This window comes from Mauremys reevesii, linkage group 20, assembly GCF_016161935.1.
Source record: "Mauremys reevesii isolate NIE-2019 linkage group 20, ASM1616193v1, whole genome shotgun sequence".
NCBI lineage: Eukaryota > Metazoa > Chordata > Testudines > Geoemydidae > Mauremys > Mauremys reevesii.
In genome coordinates, this window is record NC_052642.1 from 23,125,606 (window position 1) to 23,139,351 (window position 13,746).

General features: G+C 64.4%; 1 protein-coding gene across 4 annotated transcripts in view; it reads left to right on the forward strand.

Annotated features, from left to right (window-relative positions):
* The window catches only part of SEZ6 (seizure related 6 homolog), a 70,737-nt gene that overhangs the window by 40,718 nt on the left and 16,273 nt on the right, over positions 1 to 13,746 (forward strand). For all 4 annotated transcript variants that reach the window (XM_039508174.1, XM_039508171.1, XM_039508172.1 and 1 more), the window contains exons 2-4: positions 4,337 to 5,149; positions 6,162 to 6,292; positions 13,513 to 13,705. In XM_039508174.1, coding sequence (XP_039364108.1) covers positions 4,337 to 5,149; positions 6,162 to 6,292; positions 13,513 to 13,705 — 1,137 coding nt within the window. The remainder of the gene's footprint in view (positions 1 to 4,336; positions 5,150 to 6,161; positions 6,293 to 13,512; positions 13,706 to 13,746) is intronic.

Here is a 13,746-nt window from a genome sequence, read left to right on the forward strand (position 1 = left end):
TTGGCTGGCTGTGTCCATGAGCACGCCAGGCCGGGGGCTGGGGGAATCTCTTCCCCAGAGATCCCACCCCCTGGAGTGGGGAGCCATTGCAGGCAGCAGTTAATGAGCCGGTGTAGGGCTTGGGCTGGAGTGCTAATCCCCTATTAAAACCTAAAAGGGATTCTGGCGCCCTTCAGTATAAACTCATTAACTTTTATGGTATAATAAATGGATCCTATTAAAAAATAATTCCAGTCGTGCTGGGTGCAAGTTAACCTCTTAGAACTTCTGCAACAAGGCATATTTCTCCCTGCTCAGCCGGGGAGGCGGGGAGCAGGGCCTCTCCTGGCCACTACCGTGCAGCGCGGCTCCTCCGGTGCTTTGGGGACACCCCTGTAGGGGACACCGCCAGCCCAGGGGCGCATCCCGGCCCCTGGTCTCGGCGGCTGCAGATCAGGGGCTCCCTCCAGCTGCTACCCAGCCCTGCTCTACATGCACGTGGTGCTGGGGGCCAGCGTGCCAGCTGGTGGCCTCTGGACACCTGGGTTCATAGGGGGCCTTGCCATGGGTAAGGCGAACACCTCGCGCCATCAAGTCGGTTAATTATAAAGTAGGAGGGGACGTAAATCCGTCTGTACCAGGGCAGGAAACGGCCATGCGCTGGCTGCTCCATACGTCTCCTCTGACAGAACTGGCAGTGTCAGGGCCAGGGCTGGGCCGGTCTGGCGAGTCCTGTGACCCCAGAAGTGCCTGGGGTAACAAGTGAAAATGGGGGTGGGGGGGACCTCGACTCGTCGTGCCCTGGGGAGATGTTCTCCACAGTCAGCATCTCCTCGCCCCCCCGGGTGCTGTGGGGCGAGGGTGAGTGGAAGTAACATAGCACGAGGTGCTGAAGGACTGCATTGAGTGGGGGAGCCTGGGGCTGTGATAGTGGGGACAGGGCTGCGGGTCAGGAGTAAGGGGCGCTGGGGGGGAGCCTTTTGCTGGCAGCCCCCACCCACTCTCTGAGCACCCAATTCAGCAGGACTCAGGAACTGGAGCAATAACTTTTCCCCCAATTTTGAAGCTAAAGCCTCTTAATAGTCCCTTCAAAGTGGCAGTCACGTGGCGATTAATCCTTGAAGGGCCCTGCCCTCGGTAGCGTTCAGTATAATTACCTGCTAATTGGCAGTATCATGTCATCAGTGCTGGCGCGCGGTGTACGCGCTCCGCCAGGACGTGCCCTGTGCGCTAACGCAGCCTGTCTCGGAGCACACGCCGCCTGGCCACCTCGCACCGCTGCCTCCTGCAGACACGAGCCGTGCTCCGTGGGCTGGGCCCTGCTGGGCGCGTCCTTGGCTCTCTCTGTCCCGCCCTCCCCGGGAGCTGAACTCTGCTGCAGCACGTTAGCTGGAGTCTCCTGCTCCCCTCTGGCAGGTGGCACAATGGCCCCCTGCCACGCCCACCCTGACGTTCCTCTGCCGCGTCCCCGCTGCTGCCAGGCCTGAGGGAGCTGCGCGGGGCAGCGAGGGGGGCTGCCTGCTCACTCTGGCCTGGGGGTGAAGGGGGCAGGAGCTCCCCGCGACACGGCCGTCCTGCCTTCTCTGAGCCAGGAGCTCCCAGCACCAGCGTTAGCTCCATTAGCAGAGTTCTTCATCCCCCTGCAGTTGGTGTTCAGTGTTCCCGCCAGGTGTTCCCACCCTCACCGGCGGGCCTCAGTCACTGCCCCGCACCGGGGACCTGAGAGCCACCACGGGCCCTGCTCTGTCCCCACTCCCGCCCTGAGCAGGGCAGCTCCACTGCACCATGCCACTCCCCTGCCGGCTCCGAACAACCCAACCCAGGTGTGACCAAGGGGCAGACAGGGCCTGAGGCCTGGCGAGGGCCCATCTCACCCCAAGCAGCCGGCTCTGCATGAGCGGGGCCGGGCTGACCTGGGGCCCAGGCAGACAGTGTAATGTGTCTGTGACCCCCTTAGCACAGGAGGAATGCCCTTCCCGTTGGGAAAATCAAGGGTACTCCACTCCCCAAAGCAATCTCCCTGCTTGTCTGGAAAGAGTAAACAATTCCGCCACCGTTTACATAGGCCCTACAGTAAGTCTAGTGTTGTGTAGTCTCCAGGCAGCACTGGTGTCACCAGTGACCACATGGCTGTTTTCTGTAACGGGGGAGGGGGCATTCTGGGAGCTCCGTCCCCCCCAAACACACCCCCACTGGGTAAGGCAGGGCAGGGCATGTGTGGGAGCCATCCCCAGGAGATGGGGTCACATGCCTGCTCTTGGGGCACAAGCGTTGGTGGGGAGGAGAGGCAGGGAGAGCGAATTCGCCAGGGAGCCATGTTCAATGGCTCATTAGGACTGATGAAAGCCTTTTCTCATTTAGTCTAAATACTTTAAATGGCTTCACACACAGGTTATTTGCATAGCTTAGGAGATAATGTGCAGGGAGGGCCGGTAATGAGGCTGCGGCGCTGGCAGGAGGGGAGTGCGCCTGCCACGGAGCCGTGCGGGCTGCCCTGCCCACCCTGCCCCATGCGGCTGGCCTGAGAGGCCCGGAGCGGAGCACTGCCAGCTCCTGCCATGTCTGCTGCTTGCCTAATGTCCCAGCTCCTGGAGTCAGGTGACTGGGGGGGAACCTCGGCTGGCATTTCGGAAAAGAGTGCGTTCCAGCTGGGGGAGAGCTGCTGGGAACAGGCCCTGAGGCACCGACCCAGGAGCAAAGAACCAGGTGTGGTTAGAGTCAAAATCTGCTGACATCAGGGCCCAGCTCAGGATCTGTGCAGGTGGGGGCTGGTGAGGCCAGGTCGGGGGTGGAGGGCGGAAGAGCCCCAGCTGCCGGAATAAGCTATTTGAAGACATGGGCGTAGTTTGGGGAGGGCAGGGGGCAGTGCCCCCACAAACTGTTGTGTCCAATCCATTAGCAAGTGCTGCATTGCTGGGCATGACGCTCTGGGGCAGCCACATGCAGGGTACGGGCTCCGTAATGCCGGCTGGAAGCACCATCTCCCCAGAGCCTCGGCAGCGCCCACCGGCCGCATGGCAGGGCTGCTGAGCCGGCTGCTGATTGCACAGTCAGTGACGTTCAGCCCTGGCTCTGTTTACCCAGGAACACACGTCCCCTGATAAAGTCATCAGCTTTATCGAAAGCGATTGGCGCCTCCTCTTAGATACTGTTCCGCCTTGCTGCTCCCGCTCCTCTCCCGGCTGCCAGCCCCTCCTTGCAGGAAATGGGGAGGGGGCCTTCACAATGCCCCCGTCTTGCCTGGGTGGGGAGGGGGCTGGCTCGCAGCTGGGTTTGTCTCAGATCCCATCCCTGACTCCCGCAGCTGGCCTGGGACAGGGAGCCATGGAGCCCGTCTGGGTAGAAGGAGCGGGATGGGCGCAGTTCTGGGGCAGTTACTCAGCTGCTAGTGTCCTGTCCCCTCCATTCTCCAGGCCCAGCCCCATGTAGGGCCCCCAGCCTGGCTGCCCGATGAAGCTGCTTGCTGTGTCTCTGCGCCAGGGCCCAGTGCGATAGTTTGGGTCTGCAGGATACCGTGCCAGGGCTAAGGGCTGTGCCCCCGGAGTACCCGAAAGCCCTTGGCACCGTTGCAATGTGTGGGGCACTGGCTTTGGGCTGGCCCAGCTCAGCACAGCTCCTAGCAGCTGCCCTTCGGGCTCCGCTGTCAGAGACCAGGCTGGGCAGGGCACATGGCCAGCTGGTGAGACCGGCCTGGGGTGCGGGAGAGTGAATTCTGGGGTGTGCTCGGGAGCCTCACTCGGGGCCTGCTGCCCAGGAAAGGGGCGTGCTGTCCCTCAGAGAAGCTGGGGCCTTTGGTGTTCCCAGCAGGGCTTCAGTTCCCCTCCCCTGGCGCCCTGGGCACAGTGCGGAGGCCAGTGGCTCAGTTTGTTCAGAGGCCGGTGGCCCAGGGCGTGTGGTGTAAAAGCTGTGACTGCCAGCAGCAGGAGCAGCGCAGTGCAGGGCCTTTGGGGGCAGGGGGCAGCTCAGCAGACACCCCCCCACGCCCCTGGGAAGGGGAGCACTGCTCTGGGCGCTGTGCTGGGGGGGGACCTGTCCCCCTGCACACATGGCGTCTGTCCCCGCCACAAGCTTGGTAGAGGCTTGTGGCTGCCGGCAGCTGCTGAGGGAATTGGCAGCTGGTCTGAGCACCACCGATCCTGGGGGTCTCCTTCTGGATGGACGGGGGTGTTCTGAGCACTTGGGTGCCCCCGGAGCACCAGCCCCCACACCGTGACTTGCCACGATTGGGCCCCTTGGGGGTGGGGGCGCAATGCCAAGGTTCATAGAGCCAGGCCTCTGGCAGCCCAGCTCCCCACCCGTCCCTGGCCCCTTCCTCCTTGGCCACCCATGTTCTCAGCCACCTCTCTCGTCCTTCCAGCCTTTGCCTCGGAGGAGCCGAACATGGTGGGCCGGAAGGCAGCGGGGAGCCCTGAGGCTGAGGGGGACCAGACGGTGCCCCCCACTCCGGACGAGCTGGAGGGCGAGGTCCGCTTTGTCACCACAGCCCCCACGCTGACGCTGCTCAACCATCACCCTCTGCTGGAGGAGTTCCTGCACGAGGCCCTGGCGAAGAAGGACTATCTGAGGCAGGTGCCCTTCCTCACGTGGGGCCTGGGGGGGCCAGGCCCAGTCCTGCCCAACGTGCCAGGGCGGATCACCCAGACCCCCAGGGCCAACCTGCCAGACCAAGATGACCTCCCGGTGTTTTCGGACCTGACCACATCCCTCACAGTGCCAGCCACGGCCACCGTGACCATGACCAGCACCACGGCCCTGGTGGGAGAGAAGGCCGAGGCCAGAGACACAGAGAGGACCCAAGAAATGGTCAAGCCAGCATTCACTGCTGAGCTGCTGACCACGGCTGCAGGCCGCGTGGCACCGTGGGCAGAGCCCCGGCCAGCCGGCCTAGAGACCAACTCCGCCTCTGTCCCCACGGAGCCTCCCATCACCCACGCGCCTGCCATCTCCCAAGCCGCCCTGCCCATCCCGGGTCAAGCCACCGCTGCCATGGTGACCAGCAACACCCCGACAGCCCCGTTTGTCTCACCACGGACACCCGGCCCAGCGCTGCCAAGGGCCAAGGAGCCCGGGACGGAGGCTGCCACCACAGCCACGGTTTCTGGGGACGACGAGGAAACCACCACAACTACCATCATCACCACGACCACCATCACCACGGTGCAGATGCCAGGTGAGGGCACTCCCACCCCAGCGGGGGCCGGGGGCACCAGGCCAGGCTGCCTGCTAAAGAGGGGGTGGGGGTGGGTGCAGGGTCTTCGGAGAGAGCTGGACCCGCTTTTGGGGTGGCAGTGGGCCGTCGCGCAGGGCAGTCACGACACGTTGTTGACGCAAGGGAAGCTGAGGAGGAGTTGGGCATAGCTCTGACTGGCATGCAGCAAGCGTGTCACCACATGGCAAGGAGATGGTAACGGACTGCCGGAGACACCAGCTGCCTCAGCTGGGAGCCGGCTCCCACTGGGACTGGGCTGGTGAGCACCCATTGGGGCTGACGGGACAGCTGCTGTCCAGGTAAGGACCGTCCTGCCATGCCGAGCTCAGCTGCTTTGACCTCTCTGCTAGCAACACTCAGCCCCCAGGTTCCCAGGCTGCGTGGCCCAGCGGAAGGGGGCAGCAGTTGCTGTCCCCTCCTGCAGTGGGAGGCTGTGGCCGTGGCCCCACCGGGAAGGGAGCAGTGGGAGCTGTACTGGAGATGGGCCCCGCAGCAAAGCAGGGTTAGACGAGACCTGTGCCCGGTCTACGCCAGCGCTCCCGCCTTTGCACCCCTGCTGGAGCTGCGCCCAGTGTAGACGCATCCTAGAGGGAGGCCAGTTTAGCCCATGGCCTCCGGCCCAGCACCAGTGTGCGTGTGAAATGGGGCGTGATGGCAGCAAATCCAGCAGCCGGGGGCTTGGCCTGGGCAAACTCGTCTCTAAGGTGATGGGGCTGGTGGGGGAGGGGGTGCACAGGCTGTGTCTGGCCTTTGGTGGGGTACCGGGGATGAGGCTAACCAGGGGTTCCACGTCCCTGGATGGGGGTGAGACCATGAGCCCCCCTGTCATCAGCACCAGGGGTCCGGGAGACCAGGCGAGCGAGAGGAGGGCGAGGATGCTAGACCCTGTCTGGGGGAGGAGGGGTGGAATGGCCGGCGGGGCAGGGAGCAGGCGTGAGGCCTGTCTGATCCCATGGTTTCCTCTTGCCCCCAGCTCCGTGCAGCTGGAACCTCACGGGCCCCGAGGGCTCCCTGGCCTCTCCGGAGCCGGTCAGTTCGCCCTACGACAGCCTGGACTGCACGTACACCATCTCCGGGTACCCCGGCTACGGCGTGGAGATCAAGGTTGGTACTGTGGGCTCCTGAATGCCGCATCACCAGCCGGGGGGACCCTGCAGCCCCCAAGGCCCTGAGTGGGAAACAGCCACACGCTCGAGGCCGGGAGGGGTTTCTGGGCAGTGTGTATCTCTCACGGCGCGAACGGAACCCTAGCGAAGTCCCTCAAATCGCCAAAACACCTGGCTTCCCCCCCTTGCCTTTAGCCCCGCTAAGCCTCGCGCTGGGAACGCCCCGGCAGAGCCTGCTGAGCACCCTGCATCTCTCCTGGCGCTGGTGGTACCAGAGGGCACTCAACATGCAAATCCCTCTGTGCAAAGCATGCTGGGCCTCCCCCTCCCTACCTGGCAGGGGGCAAATCCAGCTGTGGGACAGGGAGTTGGGCTGCAGTGCCAGGTTGGAGGGGCAGGGCAGGCCCTGCCGTGGCTGCAGGAATGAGCAGCATGGGCACCATTGCAGGAACCAGGGTCACCCAAGGCTGTATGGGTGGGGGGGATTTTCACTCTGGGGGTTGGGGCAGTTGCTCCTTTTGGAACTCTTGCCTGGGCACTGATTGCAGCTGAGCCCTGTGATGCCAGGCAGGCAGGTGAGGGAGGGTGGGTACCGGGCAGTCCCTGGGCAGGTATTTCATAGGTGGGTGGTTGCACTGCCACGGTGCTGTGGATTGGAGACAGCCGCAAAGGCCAGCCCTGCTCTGATGGGGTCTGTGGTGGGCCCATGACCAGGGCCCATGAAATGTGCCGCCCCAGGCACCAGACAGGAAAGCACGTGCCTGGGGCGGCACATTGAAAGGGGCGGCATTCCGGCCAATCTTGGGGCAGCCAGCCCAGCCCTGCAGGGACACGGACCCTGCCCCAGGGTGGGGCAGGAACTAGCGATCCCCGCCGCTCATCGTGCCGCCAGGCTCCCCGGGACGCGCCACTCCCCACCGCCTGCACCGGCCTCCGCCTCCCACGCTGCTCTGAGCCCAGCCTGGCCGAGCCGCCTTTAAAGGAGCGGCTGAGCCACCACCTCCTGCAGCTCCTGGGTACTGGAAGGAGGGAGGGTTCTGCGGCGGCCCGGCCGGCAGCGGAGAGGCGGGCCCCACTGATCCCGGCGCCCGCCGTTTGCACTGTGCCGAGCCCTGCTGCAATGCCATCCCTGTGCTGCCTGTGTCGGCCCCCTTGGAGCCTGCCCAGCCGGGAGAGGCAGCCAAGGCCAGAGAGGGGAGCCCCTCTCGCCCGGCTGCGAGCGGGCTACAGTGCCTGGCTGCCCACGGGCGGAGGGAGCGGGCGGGTGCTGCCCTTCACCGCCCTCCACGAGCTCCCTGCGGCTGCCTTTATTTTATTTTTTTTTGCTTCGATAATCCGGCCGCCTTTTTTGCCTGGGGCGGCAAAAAAGCTAGAGCCGGCCCTGCCCATGACCCAGCACTCCAGGGCTTTTCCTCTTGCTCTGCAGAGCTGCCCGGGAGGGAAACGCTGGCTGGCGAGCGGGAGGGGACCCCCAGAGGGAACAGCAGGGGACCTGGGGCGCAATTCACGAGCCTGTCCCGCAGGAGGTAGCTGCAGGGGGGCTGGAATTGCCGCTGCGGAACAAACCCAACCCTCTACCGAGGAGCACTCGAATGCAGCGCTGCTCTCGTGAAAGGGTAACAGAATGTCAAATCAATGCACGTGGTATTTGGCGACATTTGAACAATGCGCTCCGGCCCCCAGCCAGCCCCCTTCCTGGGGCCTAATTAGACTTCGGCAACAGCAGAGCTTTTAGACTCCATATTAATAGATACATAACCCTGCCGCCTCCACCTGCCGCACAGGATCCATCCGTCGAGCCAGGGTGGGTGCCACGCTGAGAGGGCAGGGCAGCGGCACTGGGAGGAGAACAAGGCAGGCTCTGCTTGCCCGGGGCTGGGAATTGTGGGCTTGCGTCGTGCTCCAGCTCTAAGCCAGGCTCTGGTTTCACATCCCCCAGACTCAGGCTGGGTCGGCCCACGATCACCCGGCATCCTGAGGGACTGGGGCGGGAGATCAGCCTGCAAGCCGGCCCTAGCACAGTGGGAGGGGGTGGCCCGTTATGGCAGGGTAAGCCCAGCGCTGCACTGGGGCTGGCCGTGGGGCAGGGAAGCTGATTGCCATGGAGCCAGGCGAGGCGTTTCCCTGTCATGGGCATCCAGGTGGGCTCTGCCTGCTCGCTCTCTCTCCAGTCCCAAGCCCCCCTGCTTCCCAGCTGGGCATCTGATGTCACCGGCCCCAAGTCTCGCCTCTGTCCATTGTCTTCTCTCCAGGGAAACAGGAAGGCCTGGATCTCCTCTCCTCTATTCTGTCCTCTGGCCCCTCTGGCTGGACCCGGCTGGTCAGGTCACCGGGGTCCTCTCTTCGCTGCCCATTGTCCTCCCACTAGCCAGAACCGGCTGCAACTCCTGAGCTGGGCCTCCAGGTCGTCAGGTCACCAGTCGCTGGGGTCTCCATCCTCCAGGCCATCGGCCAGGGTCCCAAGTTCCCTCTCCGGTCCTCTGTACCAACAAACTCCCTCTCCCCTCCCCTCGTTAAACCAGTAACACCCGGGGACACTGAGTCCCACCCACCCAGCATGCAAACCACTGGAAAACACAGAAAACTCCAAGAAAACCCTCCACTTCGTCACAGCGACTTCCCCCCCCCCCGCCGCCCGGCAGGTACTTTGCGGTAATTAGTGGCGTGGGGCGAGAACGTGCGTACCGGCACTGCTCTCCATTACCGTGTAGCATTGCTTAATTAACGTCGTTAATATCCAATCACCTCCTAATGAGACAAGGCAACAGCTTGGGGTGTCTCAGGATATGTGATGATGCTGTCGCAGCTGCCGGGAGCCAGACCTCGGGGCCTGGAACCTCCCCGCTGGCCCTAGGGAGGTGGGGATGGACGCTGGGGACTAGGGGCTGGTCCTTGCAATGTGTGTGCCGGGCTGCATAGCCATCCGCAGCCACAGGGCCTTGGGGCGTTCTGTGGCCACTGAACGGGCTGAAACACCACCCCTCCTCCCCCACCAGCGCCCCACCCCCAGGCCCACCGGCAGGAGAGGCCCAAACGGGGCGGGGGTTGTTATATTTTATAACGATCCATTAAAATATAAACTGTTGCCAGGCAACCTCAAGGTTAAACCTTCCCAGGGTTCCCAGCAAGCCGGGAGCCCGAGCCCCCACCCCCGTGAGTGCGTGGATGCCCGCTCACCTCCACAGCGAGCGAGCAGCTCAGAGCCAGGCCGGGTGGGACTCAGGACATCTGGGTCCAATTCCTAGTTCTGGGAGAGTGTGGCTAAGTCTCTCTGACCCGTGGTGCCCCCGTAAAGCTGGGGTGATCCTGACCCCCAGACCAGGGGGCGTGAGGCTCAGAGACCGCAGCTGTGGGGTACTCGGGGGCGTGTGGCACAGAAGAGGGGCAGTGGGGACTGCTCTGCTCTCACTGCTGGCTTGAACAGCTGCAGATGTCAAGGCCCAGGGATGCTGAAACCAGTGAAGGGAGAGTGGGGCAGTTACCTGCATTCGCCCAGACGAGGCCGGAGGCGTTAGTGCTCCGCCTGTGTCTACCCCAGAGCTCAGCTGTGTGTGGGGAGGATTAGCTGCTCTCCAGGGCCCCTGTCCAGGACACCGCCCGCCCCAGCTGGAGTTTCTGAATTTGCAGCACAATCACAGGAGAGAACTCCATTTCCTCGCCCATGCCGGGCCATCTGTCTGCATTTCCACGCTGCGTGGCTGAGTGGCAGCCGTGACCGCGCCCGCCGTGAGAATCCATGGCTGCCCTAAGTGAATGCGATGCAGCTTGACTGAGAGTGCTGGGCAGGGCCCGCTCTGTTCTGCCTGGGAGGGCAGCCGCGCTCTTGGAACTGGGATGGGGAGGTGCACGGGGACTTGACGGGATCGCGCTGGCCCAGAGGCAGCTACGAAACCCGGGCTGAGGCTCTCTGTGCCCGCTGGGTGCCCTGCCCCCAAAGGTGAGCAGCCAGCTGTGAGTCAGTGAGGCAGCCACTTGCGGGGAAGGCATCACATGCACTAACCCAGCGTGAGTTTGTGCCCTGGCCTGCACCCAGCTCCCATTGTGTAAAGCAGCTTCCAGCTGTCCTCCCATCCAGGCCGCCTCTGCAGCCAACGGTGCCCCGCGTGATCAAACCGGTGTGAAAGCAGTTCAGTGAAAGCAGGGCGTAGCCCGTTGTGGGAACCCCCCCACCCTGCTCCACACCCATGTGGGTGGGCTGCAGGCTCTAGCACGGTAGCAGCCCCCTGGGGCTGGGGGCGAGCTGGCTTTGACTGCCGTGCTGTGAGTCACGTGGCACACGCACGGCACCGCTGGCGTTGGCAGGCAAGAGCCCTGCAGCAACCTGCAGACACGCAGCCAAACCCAGCCTGGCCTGCGGCTGCAGCATCCTGCCACAGAACCCTCTGCTGGGTTCCTCTCATCACTGCTGCTGAGTATGTGTGCACATGTGGAGGAGTGTGTGTGTGTGCACACGCATGGGGGAGTGTGTATGTGTGTGCATTGGGCGGTCTCTGAGTGTGTGCACACGGGGGACGGGTGTATGAGTGTGTGCGTGTGCCCGTGCCGGGGGTCTCTGAGTGTGTGCACACGGGGGACGGGTGTATGAGTGTGTGCGTGTGCCCGGGCCAGGGGTCTCTGTGTGCTGTGTGGCTCCTGCTGGAGGCTCCCTGCTCTGCTAGCTCGGTGGCTGGGCCCCTCTCTCCAGCTGGCTGCGTCTCTTCGCCATCTGGAGCTCGTCGTGCTGGCGGTTCTCCATCTCCCGCTGGCCAGGATCCATTGCGCCGTGCCCAGAGCCTCATCCCCGGTTCCCATTGGCTCTCGAATGTGCCCCCCATGAGCCGTGTGCAGGCTGACACGTGCCATTCCCAGGGCTCCCTTCCTGCCGGCATCTGAGCTGCTGCCTGCAGAGTCCCCTGTACCTGGAGCACCTGCGGGGACTGCTCTGGGCTCTGCCAGCCCCCTGTCCCTGCACGCTGGCTGTGAGCTCCCCTGTACTGCTGGCACGAGCAGCCATTGTCCCTGGGAGTGGGGGCTGCAGGCCTCCCTGGGGTTCCAGTCTCTGGTGCTGCTGCCTCAGGCACCAGTGACGGAGATGTGGTTTGCACCCGTGCAGCTCTCCCTGATTTCACTGGGCCCGTGCAAATGGTGTCTCCACTAGGGGTTTGCAGCAGGCGGGTACCATCTGTGACCCGTACCTGCCTCGCATGCTGGCAGCATTGCAGCCCCGGTGACTGCCCTCTCCCAGTGCCAGGCCCAGCACAAGCCACTGCCTGCTTTGTCTTCAGGGGCTGCATGCTGTGGCTGCGCTGGGTGCAGGACGTTATGTGCCCCGGGGGATGGGCCACGTGGCCCCGGCAGCCTGCAGAAGGGACTGGCACCGCTGTGCCCCCTTCCAGGGCTCACCTGGAGTCTCCAGAGGGACAAGCTGCCATGCTGGCTCAGGCCCCGATCGGGGAGATCCAGGATCTGCCCCCAGCAGTCGCTAACCCCGGCGTTCCCAGGACAAAGCCCAGGGCCAGTCCCCACAGGCTTCCTGGAGGGGCAGGTCATGGATGGGTCCATAGTGCTGCCCCCTCCCGTGGCCAAGCAGAGGGAGCCCTGGGAGGCCGGCTTGGCGCTGTGCCCCGTGCGCTGGCAGTGATCACAGCTCCGGAGCTCGCGGCTGGGACAGCCGCCAGTTACCATGGCAATGGAGCGAAGGCGTTATTGCCACTGAAAGGCTGCTTGGGGGAGCTGGCGCGTGTGCCCCTGGGGGAGCTAACGGCAGCGTGGGCAGCACCAGCCAGGGAGCAGCCCCTGCGTCCTCCTGGCCAGGGTCTGCTGCAGTGATAGGGCCATGTTGGGGCCTAGCCAGGGCTCGGCCTGCTCCAGCCCTGCCTGTGGGCAGCACAGCTCAGCGTGGAGCAGGAGCCGGTGGGTTAGAGCAGCGGGGCCTGGGAGCCAGGACTCCTGGGTTCTGTCCCTAGCTCTGGGAGGGCAGCAGGAGCCGGTGGGTTAGAGCAGGCGGCCTGGGAGCCAGGACTCCTGGGTTCTGTCCCCAGCTCTGGGAGGGCAGCAGGAGCCAGTGGGTTAGAGCAGGCGGCCTGGGAGCCAGGACTCCTGGGTTCTGTCCCCAGCTCTGGGAGGGCAGCAGGAGCCAGTGGGTTAGAGCAGGCGGCCTGGGAGCCAGGACTCCTGGGTTCTGTCCCCAGCTCTGGGAGGGCAGCAGGAGCAGGTGGGTTAGAGCAGGCGGCCTGGGAGCCAGGACTCCTGGGTTCTGGCCCCAGCTCTGCTACTGCCTGACATTGTGTGGCCTTGGTGAGTCCCTGGCCTCTGTGCACTGGGATGGTGGTGCTGACCCTCTGGCAGGCAGGCAGGCCCAGAGGTCTCCAGCACTCTGAGACCCTGCAATTCAAGACAACTCTGTCTCCCCCCGCCCACCAGTGCCACGTGGCAGGGCCATTCTGTCCTGGCTCCCTGCCAGGCATCTCTCTGGCCCATAAGCCCTGGGAATCACTAGCCGTGCTGCCATGGGTCTCTGCCCCATGGATACCAATGGCTCTGCTCAATTGCAGGAGCTTCGCCGTGGTGCTGCTGGAGCATTGCCTGACCTGGCCAGGGGCCGGGGCACAGCTGGCAGCTCTCCTGCGGGCTCTGCCCGCGGGCCCAGTTCCGGCCCGTGCGGGAGCAGCACTCCAAGCGCCGCCTGTCCAATGCATCTCCCAGCACTGAGATTTACGGGGCTGCTAAGCATGTTTGAAAGCTGCTGCTGCCAATGGCCCTGAGCAGACAGGCCTCACCGCTCGCTGACTGACTGTGGGAAAAGGCGCAGAGAGACGTGCCCGCCTGGCACTGGGGCTCTGGGGTGCGGCGGGGGGATGTGTCGGGGGAGGAGATAGGTGGGGCAGGCACACCCCCGTCCAGAAGAGGAAATAGGCCCCATGGGTGTGAGCACCGGCCCCTCTCGGGCGCAGGCTGGGTGACTGCCTGCTCCCCATGGAGCTGGCAGGCCTTGCGCAGGAGAGGGCTGTAGGCGGTCTCTGGAGCCCAGCGGGTGTGGGGCAGCTGGCCAGGTGACTCCCCCAGGCTCTCAGATTTAGCTGGGGGGTGGGGGGGCAAGGCAGCCTCCTGCTGTGCCAGTCGCCCAGGCAGGCCCAGGGACAAGGCCGGGGGGAGAAGTGCCCATGCTCTGCCCTGGGGCCAAGCACCCGGGCTGGCAATAACCTGGTGCCCCACTGACAATGCCCCTTCCTCCCGCAGGTTCTGAACATCAGCCTGTCGGAAGGGGAGACGGTGGCCATGGAAACCTTCGGGAGCGCAGAGCCTGTCGTCCTGGCCAACGAGTCGTTCCTCATGAGGGGCCAGGTGATCCGCAGCCCGACCAACCAGGTCTGTGTGCGGTTCCGGAGCCCCCAGCCCGCCAGCCCCGGCACCTTCCGCTTCCGCTTCCAAGGTACGGGCACAGCGGAGCCACGGTCCCTGTGCCGGGGCAGG